The 15,560-nt window shown below is 47.4% G+C and overlaps 1 protein-coding gene and 1 long non-coding RNA gene across 2 annotated transcripts in view; one reads left to right on the forward strand and one right to left on the reverse strand.

Moving 5' to 3' along the window:
- Positions 1–4,448, reverse strand: part of LOC116440625 — a 31,821-nt gene extending 27,373 nt beyond the window's left edge. Inside the window, exon 1 of the long non-coding RNA XR_004238710.1 lies at positions 1,278–4,448. This is a non-coding gene — a long non-coding RNA (uncharacterized LOC116440625). The remainder of the gene's footprint in view (positions 1–1,277) is intronic.
- A 3,330-nt stretch (positions 4,449–7,778) lies between these two features.
- Positions 7,779–15,209, forward strand: VGLL2 (vestigial like family member 2). The gene is made up of 4 exons (XM_032101547.1): positions 7,779–7,894; positions 10,131–10,422; positions 12,099–12,617; positions 13,688–15,209. Exons 1-4 carry the CDS (start codon positions 7,814–7,816, stop codon positions 13,726–13,728), a joined length of 933 nt encoding a protein of 310 aa, XP_031957438.1. The 5' UTR covers positions 7,779–7,813; the 3' UTR covers positions 13,729–15,209.
- Positions 15,210–15,560: the final 351 nt, after the last annotated feature.

Raw genomic sequence — 15,560 nt, forward strand, 5'->3', positions numbered from 1 at the left:
TCACCCTCAGCTCCTGCTTTAGCTGCCTGGCAAGCAACTACCTGCCTGCCCCAGGAAAGCACACAGGGGCTCTTGAAGGCAGCAGCATCCCAGTACAGAAAAACCAGTAAAGCCAGGTCCCAGCCTCTTCCCAGGCTGGAAGTAAAGGAGCAAATCAGGACAAGAGACACACAGACTGGTAAAATTGTCCCTAAGATCAGCAATACACAGTATAACAAAAATTGATGCCTTAATGGTGGGCAGGCCAGTTTATTTAATGCAGCAGTTGTATTATTTCAACAGAAATATCTTTGAGCTGCCTTCCTGTCACACTCTGCATTTGGCCAGCTCTTCAGCTTTCACACTCCCTCCTTTACAATAAACCATACCCCCACCTGACCAGAGAACTGTCTGCATCAATTTCTGAAAAGTCTCATTCAAAAACTGTGCCAAATTCTGAGCCTAGATTAAGTCCTGTCTATTCATTTCTTGTGATGCAGCAACTCCAAGTATGTGCCAAACTATGTGCTTGGCTCTTATCAGCTATATACAGAACCCCAACAAAAGTTGAAAGGTAATTTTTAAAATTTTCCTCAATTGGGTTATCTTTCTGAAATGAAAATTGTGTTCTGTTACCTTGATATAAAAACTGGACCTGCATTTCAAAAACTTGATTTGTTAGAATACCATCTCCATCAATTTGATTCAGTAGACAAGAAGTTCTTTAATGCGCACAAGCCTTCTTCAGCAGAGGGGTGAGAATGGCTTACTTTCTCTAAGATCCTCACAGGAGGCTCTTCCTCTTGTGCCAGCTCACTGACTGATTCATATGTACGTGTAAAACTCTTTGCAGTTCAGGGAAGTGCCCACCTCAGCATGAGAAGAGATTCTTCTTTAAAAAGTACAACCATCCTGCATGAAGATCTCAGTACACGAGCCCTGATATGAATGTTATTATTTGCCTTTGGGGGTGTGCTTGTTGCATAGGACTTCACTTCATTCATCCTTATTTTAATAATTTTGTGTACAAGCAAGGGCATGGGCACAAACTATGCATCCTCAATGGAGTCTAGAGCATTGTTATTTATTACAAATAAATCATCTGCATACTAATTTCTTATCTTTCCATATTAAAAGAGGTAAATCTACACAGATACCAATATGAATCTAAGTCAGAGTTCTCATCTGGGCTACAATATGACTATGTATACATTGTTGTTCAGTGGACTGCAATATATAGATATTTTGAAAATCAAATGACATTTTTTTTGTCCCCTTCTCCCTCAGACAGTGCATACCTGTAGTGCCAGTACACTCCTGCATTCTTTTCTTACTGTCTTCCTCTCTCCTTCTTCTTTGTTTTTCCAACCTCATTTCTGAAGATGGAGTTGGATTTTGCAGCTGTGAGGACTAAGTTCTCTATTAAATATAATCATAAAAACAAAAAAGTAAGTGTAGGCTCTGTTCAGTTTCATAAAGGCAGGATACTTTCCAGGCCCTGAAATCACCCCTATTTACACTTAACCCAGGAGCTACATTATTTGGGGCAATTCCAGGCAATGAAAACACAATTCCCTGTAGCATGGCTCCACCTCCAGTATTTTGCTATGAATTTTCTTTCTACTTTATTTTGCAATTTTGTTGTTTAAAATATACTCTGTTACCATTTCCTAGTGGCACTGTCTCAAAGCTTAGCCAAATACACACTGAATAAAACAGAAGTGACACAGTGAGCCCCTCTGGTATGATATAATATTGCCCACTCTGAGCAATTAAAGTTGAGGAAGACTTAATCATGGAAGTAAATGAGAGCCTTTCTTTTCCTCATCCCAGCTTCACATTATTGGCAGCCTACTAAAGTCTGTGCAGACATTAAAAAACACATACCTTACCTGTTTGTGCTCTACTGAAAACCTGATTTTCTTGTTGTTTCCTTGCGTCAAGCCACTTACTCTCTCAAGCTGCAGTCTTCCTCTGCCACCTACCTCCCTCTGCCTGAAATATTATCTAAAAAAGTAGAAAGAAAGATGCTTCCAAAATGAAAGCATTTACAGGAATTAAACTCTTTGTACAAAACCACTTTCTTTTTCAAAACAAAATGGGAAAAGGTATGACTGTGCAATCAAAATCACTGATACTGGACATTGCAGAGGAATTACATCAGGAGTTTAGTGACTGTATTAATAGAGCTGGTGCATCAGAAGCTTCAAAAGAGCAACACAGCCTTTTTCTGCTTTCACATGTTAGCAATTTAACAAAAAAGGAAAATAAAACATAAAACCCCCCTATTTTGTGCATGGAGGCAATTGTTAGGGAAAATTTTCACTGAAATAATCTTTCTTCCCTGCACACAGAAAAAAATATGTACTGTAGATATTATATACAAATACAAAAAAAAAAATGTATCTTGGTGAATGAATCTCAGAACAGGCCAGATTCACCTTTCTGATGGCTCACTGCTGAGAGGGGGAAAGAGGTGCACAGTAATTCAGCTCAGATCTGAATATGCCAAAATACCTGCATCAGAAAAGCTGATGCCTCCGCCTCTGAGGGCAAAACCAACTCTGTTACTATGCTGACTTGGGAAAAAACTTCCATGAACATTCCTATTTCAAAATCAAGCCCTAAATTCAATGCATTCAGTGTGTTCTCACACATGTGAATGTATTCCCTCATGACAGCTCTGGATTTCCCTTCCAGCCCTGCATAATGATCTCTTCATCTGCCGCCATCAGTAGAGGAGAGACAGGTGATGCCTCTGGCCTGTCAGGGCTGGGCAGGACGGGTGAGTGACACGCACCAGATGCTGCACCCTGAGCTGGGCTGCAGCTCCCCTGGAAATACATCATGGAGTAAAAATCAACATGTACATTCCAGCTGCTGCAGAGCATGTCACTGGAGCAGACGTGCTGTCACATGTACAAATGCACACCAGATAGTATCTGTACAGTGTGATCAATTAGCAGCTAACAGTTAATTCTCTGAGGTGTAGGGGGAAAAAGGAAAAGGGGGAAAAAATCACACCTTCAAAAGAAAATCAAAATTAACTGTACAAGCTCTCTGAGGTTGAAAACCAAAATAAAACCAGGTTCTCCAAGATAATGAAGGAGACAATGAAGTCAGTGAGATGTGTCCCCTGACTTTCACTTCGTGTTTTACTATATTTATAACACTGATTTTTATCTTTAATGTCAGTTAATTCAGTGCCCACAAAAACTACCAAGCCAGAAGCTCTTGAGCCTAAAGTCTTCTGTATTAATACAGACCCAGAGGCTGGACCTCAAAAACATTCCTGAGAACACCATGGGAACAGTTGCCAAGCCCTAAAAAAATAAAAAGCTTTTACGGATATGGAGCACAAAGACAAGATAAGAAAGAGGAACAGCATTATCTATCTTAATTCATTTCAGCCAAATTTGACCCATGTAGACCCACAAGTAGTACATTCAGCTAGAAGCTAAGTATGTGCTGAGTCCTACAGGCAGATTGAAGCATTAGAGATTTAAAGAGTAAAGAGGAGAGCAGGAATAGGAAGACCAGTGAAACTGAATTTATCATCTCATAGAGGAAACACTGCACAATATAAGTGATACACACAGCAAATAAACAAGAATTGCAAGACATAAGTCAACACACAATCTTTAGTATTTAGAAATATGACTATTGCCACATAGGAGTATAGTACATTAACAGTGTATAGGAATATTTGCATTAGTTAGTTTGTGGTCTGTGCAAGATGATCATCAGTAACTTGAAAGCTGATATAAAATCACACCAACAAATTCAGCAGGTAGCATAGTAACAAGAAGACTGGTGAGTAAAGTGGGAATTGGGACATTTGGCAATACCTTGAGTCCATTGCTGAGTCTCTTGGCATTCTCAAGAACAAACAGCACATGAATGGAGCTGTTTGAAGAGTTGCACATCTACGACCAAGGAAGAAAAGTGATGGAAAAGGTCTTAGAAAGGATGACTGTACAAGGCGTCATGAGCAGGTGTCATAGGCTCACATGGGATCATCACAGTTTTCAGGCCTAATTATTTGCAATATCAGATATGTAAGAGTTTAGAAGAGGTTCCAGAAACTTCCAAGTACCATCAGCTCTTCACCACCATGTTTTCTATATACTTGTAGTATCAAAACTAAAAATACTGTGCTCATCACAGTGGGCGAGCACATCAGTATGACGTCTTTAAAATTGTGTCATGGCAAAAAAACCCAACAGCCATAAGCATCAATTGCTAAGAAGGTATTTTACTTCGTGTATACTTTCAGCAAGAGAAATGTTAGAATAATAACAAATTCTTGCCTCAGTATTTTTAAAACAATGTTGAAAATGTTTCATAGGTTGCAAATAAAAAAGGTACAAAAACTATTAGAGGAATTGCAGTAGAATTTTTTTTTTCTGCCCATTTATTTGGCAGGAAAAAAATTATTTTATGAAATAAATAAGTTTCATAAGAGCAAATATTACAAAGGATAAAGGAAAAAGCAAAAGGACTGTTTAGATAAGTGAAGTAAGTCATTATATGAACCAACAGCTGGAAGCTGAAGCCAACCCACCTCAAGCTGGAAGTGAGAAACACCAAAGGCTGCTTAGCAAGTGGCAAATGGCTGCAGTGAGGACTGGATTCTCCACCCACCTCATGGTATCTTCTATTTGGAAAAGCATGCCTTTCTGCAAACTGTTAAAATTTACCTGATCTTCTAAATAAGTTTATTATGAACAGCAAGAATGATATATGTGGTATAATTGAAAAACCAGAAAGGTCCCTTCTGGATGATGAATACTTAAATCCTTTAATTGAACGCGATACTCCCTGCTCAAACCTTCGCACATCGGGGGCTGGCAGGCCAGCACCAGACATAGGATTTCCAGGGATGATGAGCAACAAATGTGATCCATGCCACCACATTTTTGTCCCAGTCTTTCTGAATGTTGTTTTGCTTGATGATCTGTTTGCTAGTCTGGTAAACCATTTGCAGTAGTACCCAATTCTTGTTTTGTGAAAGGTTCCAATTTAGTTAGAAGATAACACTGACTTGCTTTAGAGAAATGTTTTCTGAGGCAAGTTGTAAGTTTCTGCATCTCACTGTTTATCAGAACCCATCATTCTTTATTGCTAGCAAGATTTTCTTTTCATATTACTGCTGTGAAATACTTACCAGTGTATGGCTTAGGAGTAGGCCCACGCCAGTGCTGTAATGGTACACAGCCAGTTCTTAACCTATGTCCTTCCCAAAATTATGCTTTCTTTTACTGCTGTCATAATTTTTTCTCTGAAGTAATTCAGCTGTTTCGTTCCAAGTCTTTGTAGTTCCTGATGTTACTCAAACCAACTAAAATTCTTTAGTTAAGACCAAGGAAAACTATTTTTATATAATTGTAAACACACAGTGAGATCATTAGTGAATATAGTTTCTGATCATTGGTTTCCAGGATGATTTCCTATAGCAGCACTAATTTCACAGATGCACCAAAGAAGCAAAATAATGCCAGCATTTTTGCATGAATATTTGTATTGCTCTGCAATAAGACACTGAAGTTTACTTGTGTCTTACACTGCACAGTTTTACAGTTGAATAACTGTCTATAAAAGAGACTGAATTCATACCGAGCCACATCAGACCCAGTTCCCCTTACATACAATTGAGTGTGAGGTAAAATCTCAAAATTCAGCCCTCAAGGAGAGATTCTTCAGGGTACACAAGCCAGACCATCAGCCACATTGCAGCACCCAGTCACACATGTTGCTGTTACACTTTGGGTTTTTCTACACAAGAAGGGAATGCTCAGCCTTGGCAAGTGTCAGGTCCTACCTTTGCTATGGCACAGAGTCCTGGTGAAGGGCTGGTCCGAAGAGCAGGAAGGCATGCTGTGTCTTTGGAGCAGGTGTTCATTGGACTTACCCTCTGAGAAATGGGCTTTTTCTGGTACCTTGCCCAGCATACTAACACCTTTGAAACAGGCACAGATCTGTGTGTGCTGGGAAAGCTCCCTGCCCCTCATAAGCAGGGACACAGAGGTGGAGTGAGATCCTGTTGTCCTGAGTAAGATCCCACAGTCTCTCACTGTGAGGAGCGAAGGGCTGTTCTTTAGCTGACTGCTTTAATTTGGACACCAGCCACTGAGTGAGTCCTTCCCACTACTGTGACTATTTGCTTACTGCTCAGTAAATTATATATATATATATATATATATATATATATATATATAATTATAGAGTATATGATACATTTCTTATTTTAAAGCCTAATACCCAGAGGTAATCCCCTCATTTTCTTGACCATTGACACAAAATTGGCTCTGATGGGGGAAGGAGCAACGCTGAGGCAGAACCCACAGCCACAGTGTTTCAGGCTGCATTGGAGTAGAAAAAACCAAATTTCCCAAACTAGAATAGGGAGAAAAAATTTTGCTTAAACATGAATTTTAAACCTTGCACCTGGTGCAGGAAACATTGAAACATGCTCATCAGGCGCTGAAATATGATTTTATGAATGACAGGCATTCAAAACAATTTCTAGCACTTGGAATATAAAAATTGTATTTTGGAGAAAACAAAATAGAGTTGATGTTTAGTTATAAACATGATGTTTTTCTGCTAAAATTTGTTTAAATATTTCTGGGTCTTCAAAATTCAAAGTGTTCATTCTTTTTAGATTTTTCCCAACACTACTGTAACCAATCAGCACTTGAAAACTGAGTAATATACTTTCTCTCATATTTTCTATATTTTTTCTGCTTTATTACAGGTGCTTAAAACAAAACAAAATGGGTCTCTTCTCACAGCTGTTGTGACCCATACCATGAAGCTGAACATTTCAAAGACTTGATATTGAAATGAGAAATTACATCTCTGTTAAAAAAAAAATCTGCCTCCTATGCAACTCCTCTAAAATGAGCAATGAAGATACATTCACCTGTTTACAACTTTGCATGTCGTACTCAGCAGAAAGCCAAGGAGTAAATCCAGTTTACCTTCACAATAATTTGTTGTTTTGACGTGACTTTGCCCTCGGCGTAGTTTTAGTTTCTATTAAATGCAAAAGCATTGCCGTTCCCGGGATTTGTAATGATTCAAAAGTTTCTGGGGAGATTCCTCCTCGGGAGCAACTGGTTTTTCCTCCTTCGGTTTATCAGACCTCTCAACTTCTGTGGCTTTGGTGGTGGCATTTTCCGGCGGACGCCGGACTTGGTGGGATTTGGAGGGGGTCACCCAGATCCCTGCCTTTCCCGGAGCTCCACTTCGCCCCGGCCAGGAGCGGGGCCTGACGAGGTGGGGGGCGGCCGGGGCATTCTCCCCGGGGGCAGCGGGGCAGCACCCGGCACAGGAGGCACGTGGAATGTAACGAAATAAATGAAATAAAATCAAAGGCAGAGGGAGATGGGTTCACTCACTGGGTAAGCCCCCATCTCCCGCCGACCCCCGGTTCCCCCCGCAGCCGCCTGCCGGTCCCTGCGTGGCCGGAGCTCCCTCCACGCCTCCCGCCCCGCTGCTCTCGGGCAGTCCCGGCTGCGGAAGGGGGGTCTCCCTGCTCCCTCCGCCGCTGCCACCCGCCGGGCCCGGGGCTGAAATTCTCCCGGCGGCCGGGGAGCCCCTCCAGTCCCGGCGTATTTGCGGGAGGGAGCCACGCTATAGGAAGGGCGGAAGGCAGGGAAAGAAGACAGGGAGGGGGTGTCAGCACAGCCCAGAGCGGCCTCATCCCCCCTCACTCCTCCCACCAGTGCGTGGTGCCTCTTAACCCCCGGGAACGTCCCTCCCGCGAAGCATTAGTCCACTTTGCAGAACACGAGTTGAGAAAAAAATTACTTCTCGGCCGCGGCTAGCCATGAGCTGTTTGGATGTTATGTACCAAGTCTACGGTCCTCCCCAGCCCTACTTCGCAGCAGCCTACAGCCCTTACCACCAGGTACGTGTAGGGGACAGCGGGGAAGAGGCAGAAGGTGGGAGGGGTATCGTCTGGAGGATGGCCGTCTGGGGCCTCACCAAAGGGAAAAAGGGAAAAGGAGAAGGGGAGGGGAAAGGGGGGGCGGGAGGGGGGGAGATCTGTGAGCCTGCGATGGTGAGCGGAGCACAACCGCATCCCACCTTGGCGCGGGGCTCGGCAGGGTACGTACCCCGGCGGCAAACGACCGTCTACGGGATGCCTTGGGAGAGAGGGTGCGATTTTAACCCTCAGAAGGATTTTTAGGGTGTTTGTTTGCTTGTTTGTTTGTTTGTTTTAAAATGTTTGCTTGTTTGTTTTCTTTACCGGGACGGGCTCCCTCTGGGCGCGGCGGGTCGGGGTAGCGATGTCCACCGTGTGTGGGGACCGTCGGGAGCTGCGAGGCCGGGCTTCCCGGGGCATCGCTCACCCCTGCGCTCCGGCATCCCGGCCGCTGCCGCGGAAGCCGCTTCGTGCAGAGATTTTACAGCCGCCTCGGAGGGCTGCTCCGGAGTTACGCTCTGGAAGTGGGGGTGGCGAGAGAGACGGGAGGTTGAGCGGTTTCCCCGGTTTGACGAAGAAGAGGAAGCCGCTGCCGTGAAGGGGAACAAGGGGCTACAGGATGCTCCCCTCTGCCGGGGCGCTCTCGGCGGCGGCGGGACCCCGGCCCGTCCCGTCCCCCAGCCCTCCCGGCTGCCAGCGGCGGCCGTCCCCTGCGAGACCCTCGGGTGCTTCGTGGACAGGAGCCACGTCTCGCCGCCTCACTGCGCGTAGCTCCGCCCGGGTGGTCGCGGGTGTCAACTAATCCCGAGTTTTCAATAAGATGATCCCTCTGCCGCGGGGATGTTTCGGGCACGCACGGCCCGTGGTGTGCGGGGATCTGCTGGCGCCGGGACGGGCACCGTCCCGCGTGGGTCAGGCTCGGCTCCCCGGGCTGCACCTGCTGCACACCGCTTTCCTTTTACCCCTCTGCGTTCCCAGTTTTTCCCTCGCCCTTACCCCTTCCAGAAATTAATTCCTTCCTCCCCCAGCATAACGAAAAAGGGGATGGATATGGAGAACAGCGCCCCGTGCCCCAGGCGGGTGCAGCCCCCGCCGTGCAGCGCCGGGCCGGGGCCAGCGGCGTGGCGGTCCCTGTGCTGCCTCCGGCGCCCGGCAGCGGGGCCCAGTACCCGTCACAAATAGCAGATGATGTCTTCCCCCACCTTGCCTTCCCTCCCACCACCCCTTCAGCCCCTGGCACACGGCTTATGACATTATTAAGGGGGATGATCATTACCTCAATGGCCGAACAGGGAGCCAAGCGGAAAGGCGGTCTTCGTGACGAGTGACATTTTTAAATATATCGCGCGTCTCGGCCCAAGACTCTGCCCCGTCCCCTCGGTTCTTCCCCCGCCGGCCGCCCCAAGGCTCTGTCCGCAGCGGCCAAGCCCGGGCTCCGCGTCCCAGCGCTTATTGCTAAGAAACTCCCAGCAGTTGCAGACACGCTAATGCGCATGAAGACGGGAAACATCCGACAAACTTCAACGCCCGCCGTTTTCGCACTCGGCGGAGTCCAGTAAAAGGAGATTAGCCTTGTAGTAAATACCTGGAGCTTCTTGCTGTCCAGGGAAATGCTGAGTTTTGACATGAAATGTGTCTAAGACTGCCAGTCTTTTCCCCCCCTCTTTCCTTCTCTCTCGCCGCAGTGGGTTACAGGGCACTCTTTTGCACCAGATTTTCGGAGCCGGGGACCGAGCGGCTCTCGCTTTCTCCCAGCTACGGGCGCTGCTCCGTGGGTGCCCGGCCGTCGCCTGCCCGTGCCCCCCGCCCATGCCCCCGCATTGCAGCCCCTTGGCGGCCGCCGTCGGCTCCGGAGCCAGCTCCAAAGCGGCTTCTCGTGCGGGGCTTGGAGCAGGGGGAGCCGGCGGTATGACCCCCACCCGGCTGCGCCTTCCCCACCCGGAGGCTGTCTTGCTCCATCCCAGCCGGCACCTGTGGGTTTCGGGCCCCCAGCCCTATTTGCAGTCCCTTGGTTGACCCCGGACTACAGAGGGCGATATGAGGGTGTGGGGATTGTGGTGTGTGCTGAGGAAACGGCGGGCAGCCGAGGACCAGTCTTTTGCATCCCCTCGGAAAGACCTCGGGAGAGGGTTCGGCGCTGCACGCCGGCTGGCACAGGACGGGCCAGCGCACCTTGGTGTGCTGCGTGACCGGCTCCGTTTTCTTTCCTTCCCTATAGAAACTCGCCTTTTACTCCAAAATGCAAGAAGCCCCGGAGAGCGGCAGCAGCGCCGGTGCCGGCAGCTCCTTCTCCAGCCACCCCGCGGCCAGCATCAAGGAGGAGGACTGCAGCCCCGAGAAGGAGCGACCCCCCGAGGCCGAGTACATCAGCTCCCGCTGCGTCCTCTTCACCTACTTCCAGGGGGACATCAGCGCCGTGGTGGACGAGCACTTCAGCCGGGCGCTCAGCCAGCCCAGCAGCTTCTCCCTCGGCAGCGCGAAGGCGGCGCGGAACGCGGGCTCCTGGCGGGGTGAGCGCGCAGCGCGGTGCGGGGGGCGGCGGAGGCCCCCTCTGGGCCGGCACCTCGTCCTCACCTCGGCTGCGCATCCCGGCTCTCTCCTCCCTCCCACCAGCGGCTGGTGCCCGGCAGGCCATCCTCAGGCCAGGAGCTGCCAGCTGCTTGGCCCTTTTAGGGTAAAAAAGGAAAGAATAAAGCCCTTCAGATTATGCCGGGTGGACATGGCCCAGGGGGATAACAGCCTGGGAGGCGGTCAGGGGAAGCAAATTGTCTTTTCACTGCAGGTGCTTTACCTGGAGGGGGCTACAGCCCAACTAGCAGCAGAGTGACCCCCAAACTATGATTGTGATGAGTGCATCCCCCGTTGATCCTTTCAGCTTTCACTTTAGAATGGTCATAGTGATGGGAGCAAAGCAAAAAGCAGATGTGGGAACCATCTCATCATCTTCCCACCTCTAAAGAAATTATTGTGTGTGTCCCTGTATCTTGCCCTGAATGTATCACCACCCTGATTGCTGCTGGAGCACTGACAAGGACTCTTGAGTTTCTGAAAATGAGGGCTTCCAGACCTGCCCATGGCCATGTGCTGTCATGGCTTATGCACAGCTCTCCGTATCCGTTCCTGATTCACACTGGACAGGCCCATGACGGTACTCAGGGCAGAGGGGAATAACCTTCCTCACACTCCATCTGCCAGAGAGTTAGGGCTGTCACTTCCTTGTGGGCAGTCTTAGTAACTCTCCCTCACAGGGCCACCTGCTCGGCCAAGGCTGGTTTCCCAGTCCCTCCATGAATTGCTGTCTGTAGTGTCTAAGAATATTTCATGGGTGAGAGATATTCAGTGCTGGAATTGATGGCAGGAGAGGAGGTTTTTTGCTCATCATGAGCTGCTTCCCCTTCTCCCTAGCAATGCCAAAGCTCAGAGCTGACATACTCCCCTGGTAAAGAAGTATTAGGAGCATTTCTTTCAGGAACAGTGTGCATTCCCAAATAACCATGCATAACATCTATTTGTGCTATTAATAATCACCAGTCCATCTTGCATGTTGCTTGCTGGGCTAAGAAAATGTAGGGCCCTTGTCCTTTGCCCTGCCAATCTCCAAAGATCTGCAGAGGGCTTCCCAAAAATGTTGACAATATACCTAAGAAACAGGCCAGTGTAATAGATGGAGAATTGCCCCCAGATATTTGAGTAATTCAAGCTTGCCTTTAGTCACATCGCTATTACTGCCCACTTTGCAACTGCACTGAGGCATCAGCCACTTTCCGTGAAGTGTTGGGCATAAATGCTTAGACAAGGAGGTTATGATGAAAACAAACAAGAAAAACCCAGTCCTGAGAATTTCAGTGGTGTGTAATAGCTCTCACTCTGTTTCCACCATTGAAGAAAAGAGATGTTTCTCTTGCCTTAGATAACAACTTTCTGCCCATCTACATACTAAGAGAAACCTCGAGCAAATAGTTGCAGTTTCATGGATAAGCCATAGGCTAGGTGTGTTGGATGTTTAGTTGGAGAGGAATCTGTACTTGTTTGGAGCAAGTTCTTGTGTTTGGCAGTTTTTCGTGGAATAAAGGGAATGAAAGGTCTGGTTTGGGTGGATCGGGGAGGGACAGAGCCCTAGGGAAAGGAGATCAAGGCTTGTGGGGCATGCTGTTTGCTGACTTTCTTTCCCACTTCCTTCACCCAGATGGGTCCTTTCCAATGAGCCAGCGCATCTTCCCACCATCCTTCTGGAACAGCACGTACCAGCCCTCCTCTGTCCCAGCCAGCCTGAGCAGCCCCCTGGCAGCTGCTGCCCACAGCGAGCTGCCCTTCGCTGCTGCCACTGACCCCTACGCACCCGCCTCTCTGCACGGTCACCTGCACCAAGGCGGCCCCGAGCCCTGGCACCACGCCCACCACCACCACCACCACCACCACCACCACCACCCCTACATCGGGACACAGAGCACTGCCTACCCCCGCCCCACCACCATGCACGAGGTCTATGGGCCCCACTTCGACCCCCGCTACGGCTCACTCCTGGTGCCCACTGCCTCCGTCCGCCCCCACCGCCTCACCCCCGCCTCCGTATCCACACCAGTCAGTCCCCCCTGTGAACTGGGCAAGAACGAAGCGGGCGCTACTGCGGCCTGGACAACACCGGGCCCCTTCCCCAATGCAACGGGGGACATGGCACAGAGCATCGGCCTCAATGTGGACACAGGTAATGAGCTGCCCCTGGTCCCTCCAGGTCCTGGCTCAGCTGCACCTCTGATCCCTGACTCCACACCATCCAGAAGGACTCATTGGGGGTGGCTGAGGTTCTGCTGTGGGGGAATGAAGTGAGGGTGGAAGCCCCATGTGTGACACCTGAGCTTTGCCCTGGGTGGTCTTCTTGGAGCTCTCAGGCCAGGCAACTGAGGAAGGGAGAGGAAGGATGGGACAGGCCAACACATCACATCTCCACAACATTGTTTGAATTTCTGATGCCCTCAAACATGACCTGAGGCTACAGGTTGCTTTGAGGTACTCTTATCCTGGCCCTGGCCTTGCTCCTGCATTGAGCAGTGAGAATTTTGAGCAGAATGGAGCAGCCCCAAAGGTTGCTGCTTGGCCCCATTCCTGTGCTGCCCTGAGGGGTCATTTCTAGACACCACGCAGTTTCATGAACTAGTTCCTCTCCTTATTTACCTATTCCTTCCAGTTTTTGAGATGAAAGCACAATTGCATTTGCTGAGCAAAAAGGCAGTGGTTCTCCCCTGGTAATGCCTGTTGGGGTGTCTTGGAACCAAGGCTGTGACTGTAGTGCTGACAAAAATGGGTACACAGGTATAGTCAGCAGTGACAGATCCTGAGTCAGTGGTCGTGAAGGCAAGGAAAGTCTGCTCCATGCTGGTTTCAATATTGCAGCCAGTAATGGCTCCTTATGGTGTCCTCACTTTAAGCAGGAGGGACATGTGCCTGTCTCCAGTTTGGCTTGGGCTCTTCTCCTTGTTTCACAGCCGTCTGGGGCTCTGGAGATCCCATGCTCTAGACTGATCTCAGCTGGCAAGAAATGCAATTTGTTTTCCTCTGTCCTTAAATGCCTGTACCTATTTTTCTTCTTCCTTTTTTTCTTCTCTCCATTCTCAGGTTTGCAACCTCAGGATAAAAGCAAGGATCTGTACTGGTTTTAGAGCTGTCCTTCATACTTCTTCCCCTGGCTCTCCCCTGTAGCTCTCTACCCGTTAGACATGGTGGCATTCAGAGCTGAAATCGGGTCAGTTTGTAACAGCTTCTGATCTTGGTTTGCAGCTCGCCGTTACTCCTTCTGTGGTGGATCCCTTCTGAGCTGATGTGCTGACTCAAAGACTCTCAGATCCCCCCTTACCCTTTTCCAAGCCCACCGTGGCCCTGCTGCTCGGGGAAAGACAACGGGATTTAAAAGGACCTGGCATTGCAAGGGGGATACTTTAGACTTACTTCAGAAAGGGAAGGCCTTCTGTTGCAAGAGGAGAGCCAAAGACATTGAACTTCTATTTAAGCAGACCCCACACCCAGACCTGCAGCCAGACTACTCTGAAAGAGTCAAATGACATCATGAATGGTGATGCAAAACCCCTGGCCTTCATACAGGGAGCAGAGGAAATTGTAGAGTTTTTTTTAGTGGTGTGAATATTTTTTTATGGCAGTGAAAGTTATTTCTTGAATGCAAACATGGCAAGGCTACTCAGCAGTTTTGAACTGGATTTTTACTTTGCATTATAGAAAAGTAAAAGGAGAAAAAACTGGAACTCACAAACATTTTTGGACTATCGAGGAACCAGTCAGATTTTTCAGCTTTGTGGTTGTGAGTGGCAAGTGTCTGACTGAAGCCACCTGCCCTGGACTTACAGATATGCAGCTGTTCCCCTCACAACTGCTTAAATCCCAGAAAGACGAAAACCAAGGTGGCACTTTTCAGAGTTTGGCACATTTGCATTGGACGTATGACAGTTGTTGGGTTGGGGGTGGGGTTGTTTGGTTTTGGTTGGGTTTTTGGTTTTTTTTTTTTTTTTTTTTTTTTTTTTTTTTTTTTTTTTTTACAATAAACATTTTCTGGTGAAAGTAAAACCCTCTTAAAGCAGGGGGGAGAAAGGGATATGATGAAGAACGGCTCACCTTCAACCCAACAGCCTTTAAGGGGAGCACCAGAACGAAAAGCACGTGATGGACACTTGGTCTAAGTTGCCTCTAACACTTTCCTTTGTCTACTTGTTGCTGTCATTTGCCACTTTAGTAGTTGTTTTGTTTGGGGTTTTTTGAAAGGGGGAATTAGATATTTAACAGTAGCAAAGCTGTATTAAAGGTATCTCCTTCTTTCACCCTGTGTACTTTAATGAAGTATTAAAGCTAAATAAGAGAAACGAGGCAAACTGGAAACTTCAGGATGAAGCAGGAAAAGTATCTCTCATGTGGAGGAAGTGAGTTATTTTATTATTTTGCATGAAAGATAAATAGACATCCTAACAGTTGAAAATATTTTCTTAGTAAGTAAAATACACAGCGATAAATACAAAAGATAAGAAAATATGAGACCATTGCAGTGCTATATTTTAGCGTATGGTGTGTCTGTAAGATTGGTTAAAGTAAGGGATCTGCTCCATATTTTTTCTGCTAGAAGAGGGGACTGTAGCATACAGAATTGCTATTGCAGTGGTAAATTAAAATGTTATTACCAGGTGATGAATAATTAATGAAAGAGAGCAGAAATGGCACTTACCATGTACTTAAGAGCTGATTTTTTATAGACCAAACATCTGACCCCAGTACTACTGTGTTTTCGGGTTTTTTTCTTGTCTTTGAAGCTGACAAATTTTAAAGCACATAGTAGGAGATTCCTGACATTACCCCCTGACACTAGGAGAAGCAGTAGAAAATGGACTTTTGTGCTGCAATGAGAGCTTTTACCTTCCACACTCTCAGAAAAGCTGGCATAATGTTCACCGTGTGTCAGAAGTGGCATTATGAATAATCCAAAGTGGCATTATGAATAACCCAAAGTTGCTTCTCCTAGGTTTGGTGGTAACTCAATTTCTGGGAAAGAACAGGAATCTTAATAGAAAGAGTTTGACAAAGCAGCATGAGTACATTCTGTGAGAAGCTGACAAGGAGCACCCCCAGCCAGAGCTTAGCAAATGGCAGGGGG

Source organism: Corvus moneduloides, chromosome 3, assembly GCF_009650955.1.
Source record: "Corvus moneduloides isolate bCorMon1 chromosome 3, bCorMon1.pri, whole genome shotgun sequence".
NCBI classification, from domain to species: domain Eukaryota; kingdom Metazoa; phylum Chordata; class Aves; order Passeriformes; family Corvidae; genus Corvus; species Corvus moneduloides.

Bases quoted from the DNA above. Each gene is read 5' to 3' on its own strand.
- VGLL2 (XM_032101547.1), top strand. From the start codon at position 7,814: ATGAGCTGTTTGGATGTTATGTACCAAGTCTACGGTCCTCCCCAGCCC. The intron at 7,895-10,130 runs GTACGTGTAGGG...CCTTCCCTATAG, and splicing joins CCTACAGCCCTTACCACCAG to AAACTCGCCTTTTACTCCAA. The intron at 12,618-13,687 runs GTAATGAGCTGC...CTTGGTTTGCAG, and splicing joins CGGCCTCAATGTGGACACAG to CTCGCCGTTACTCCTTCTGT.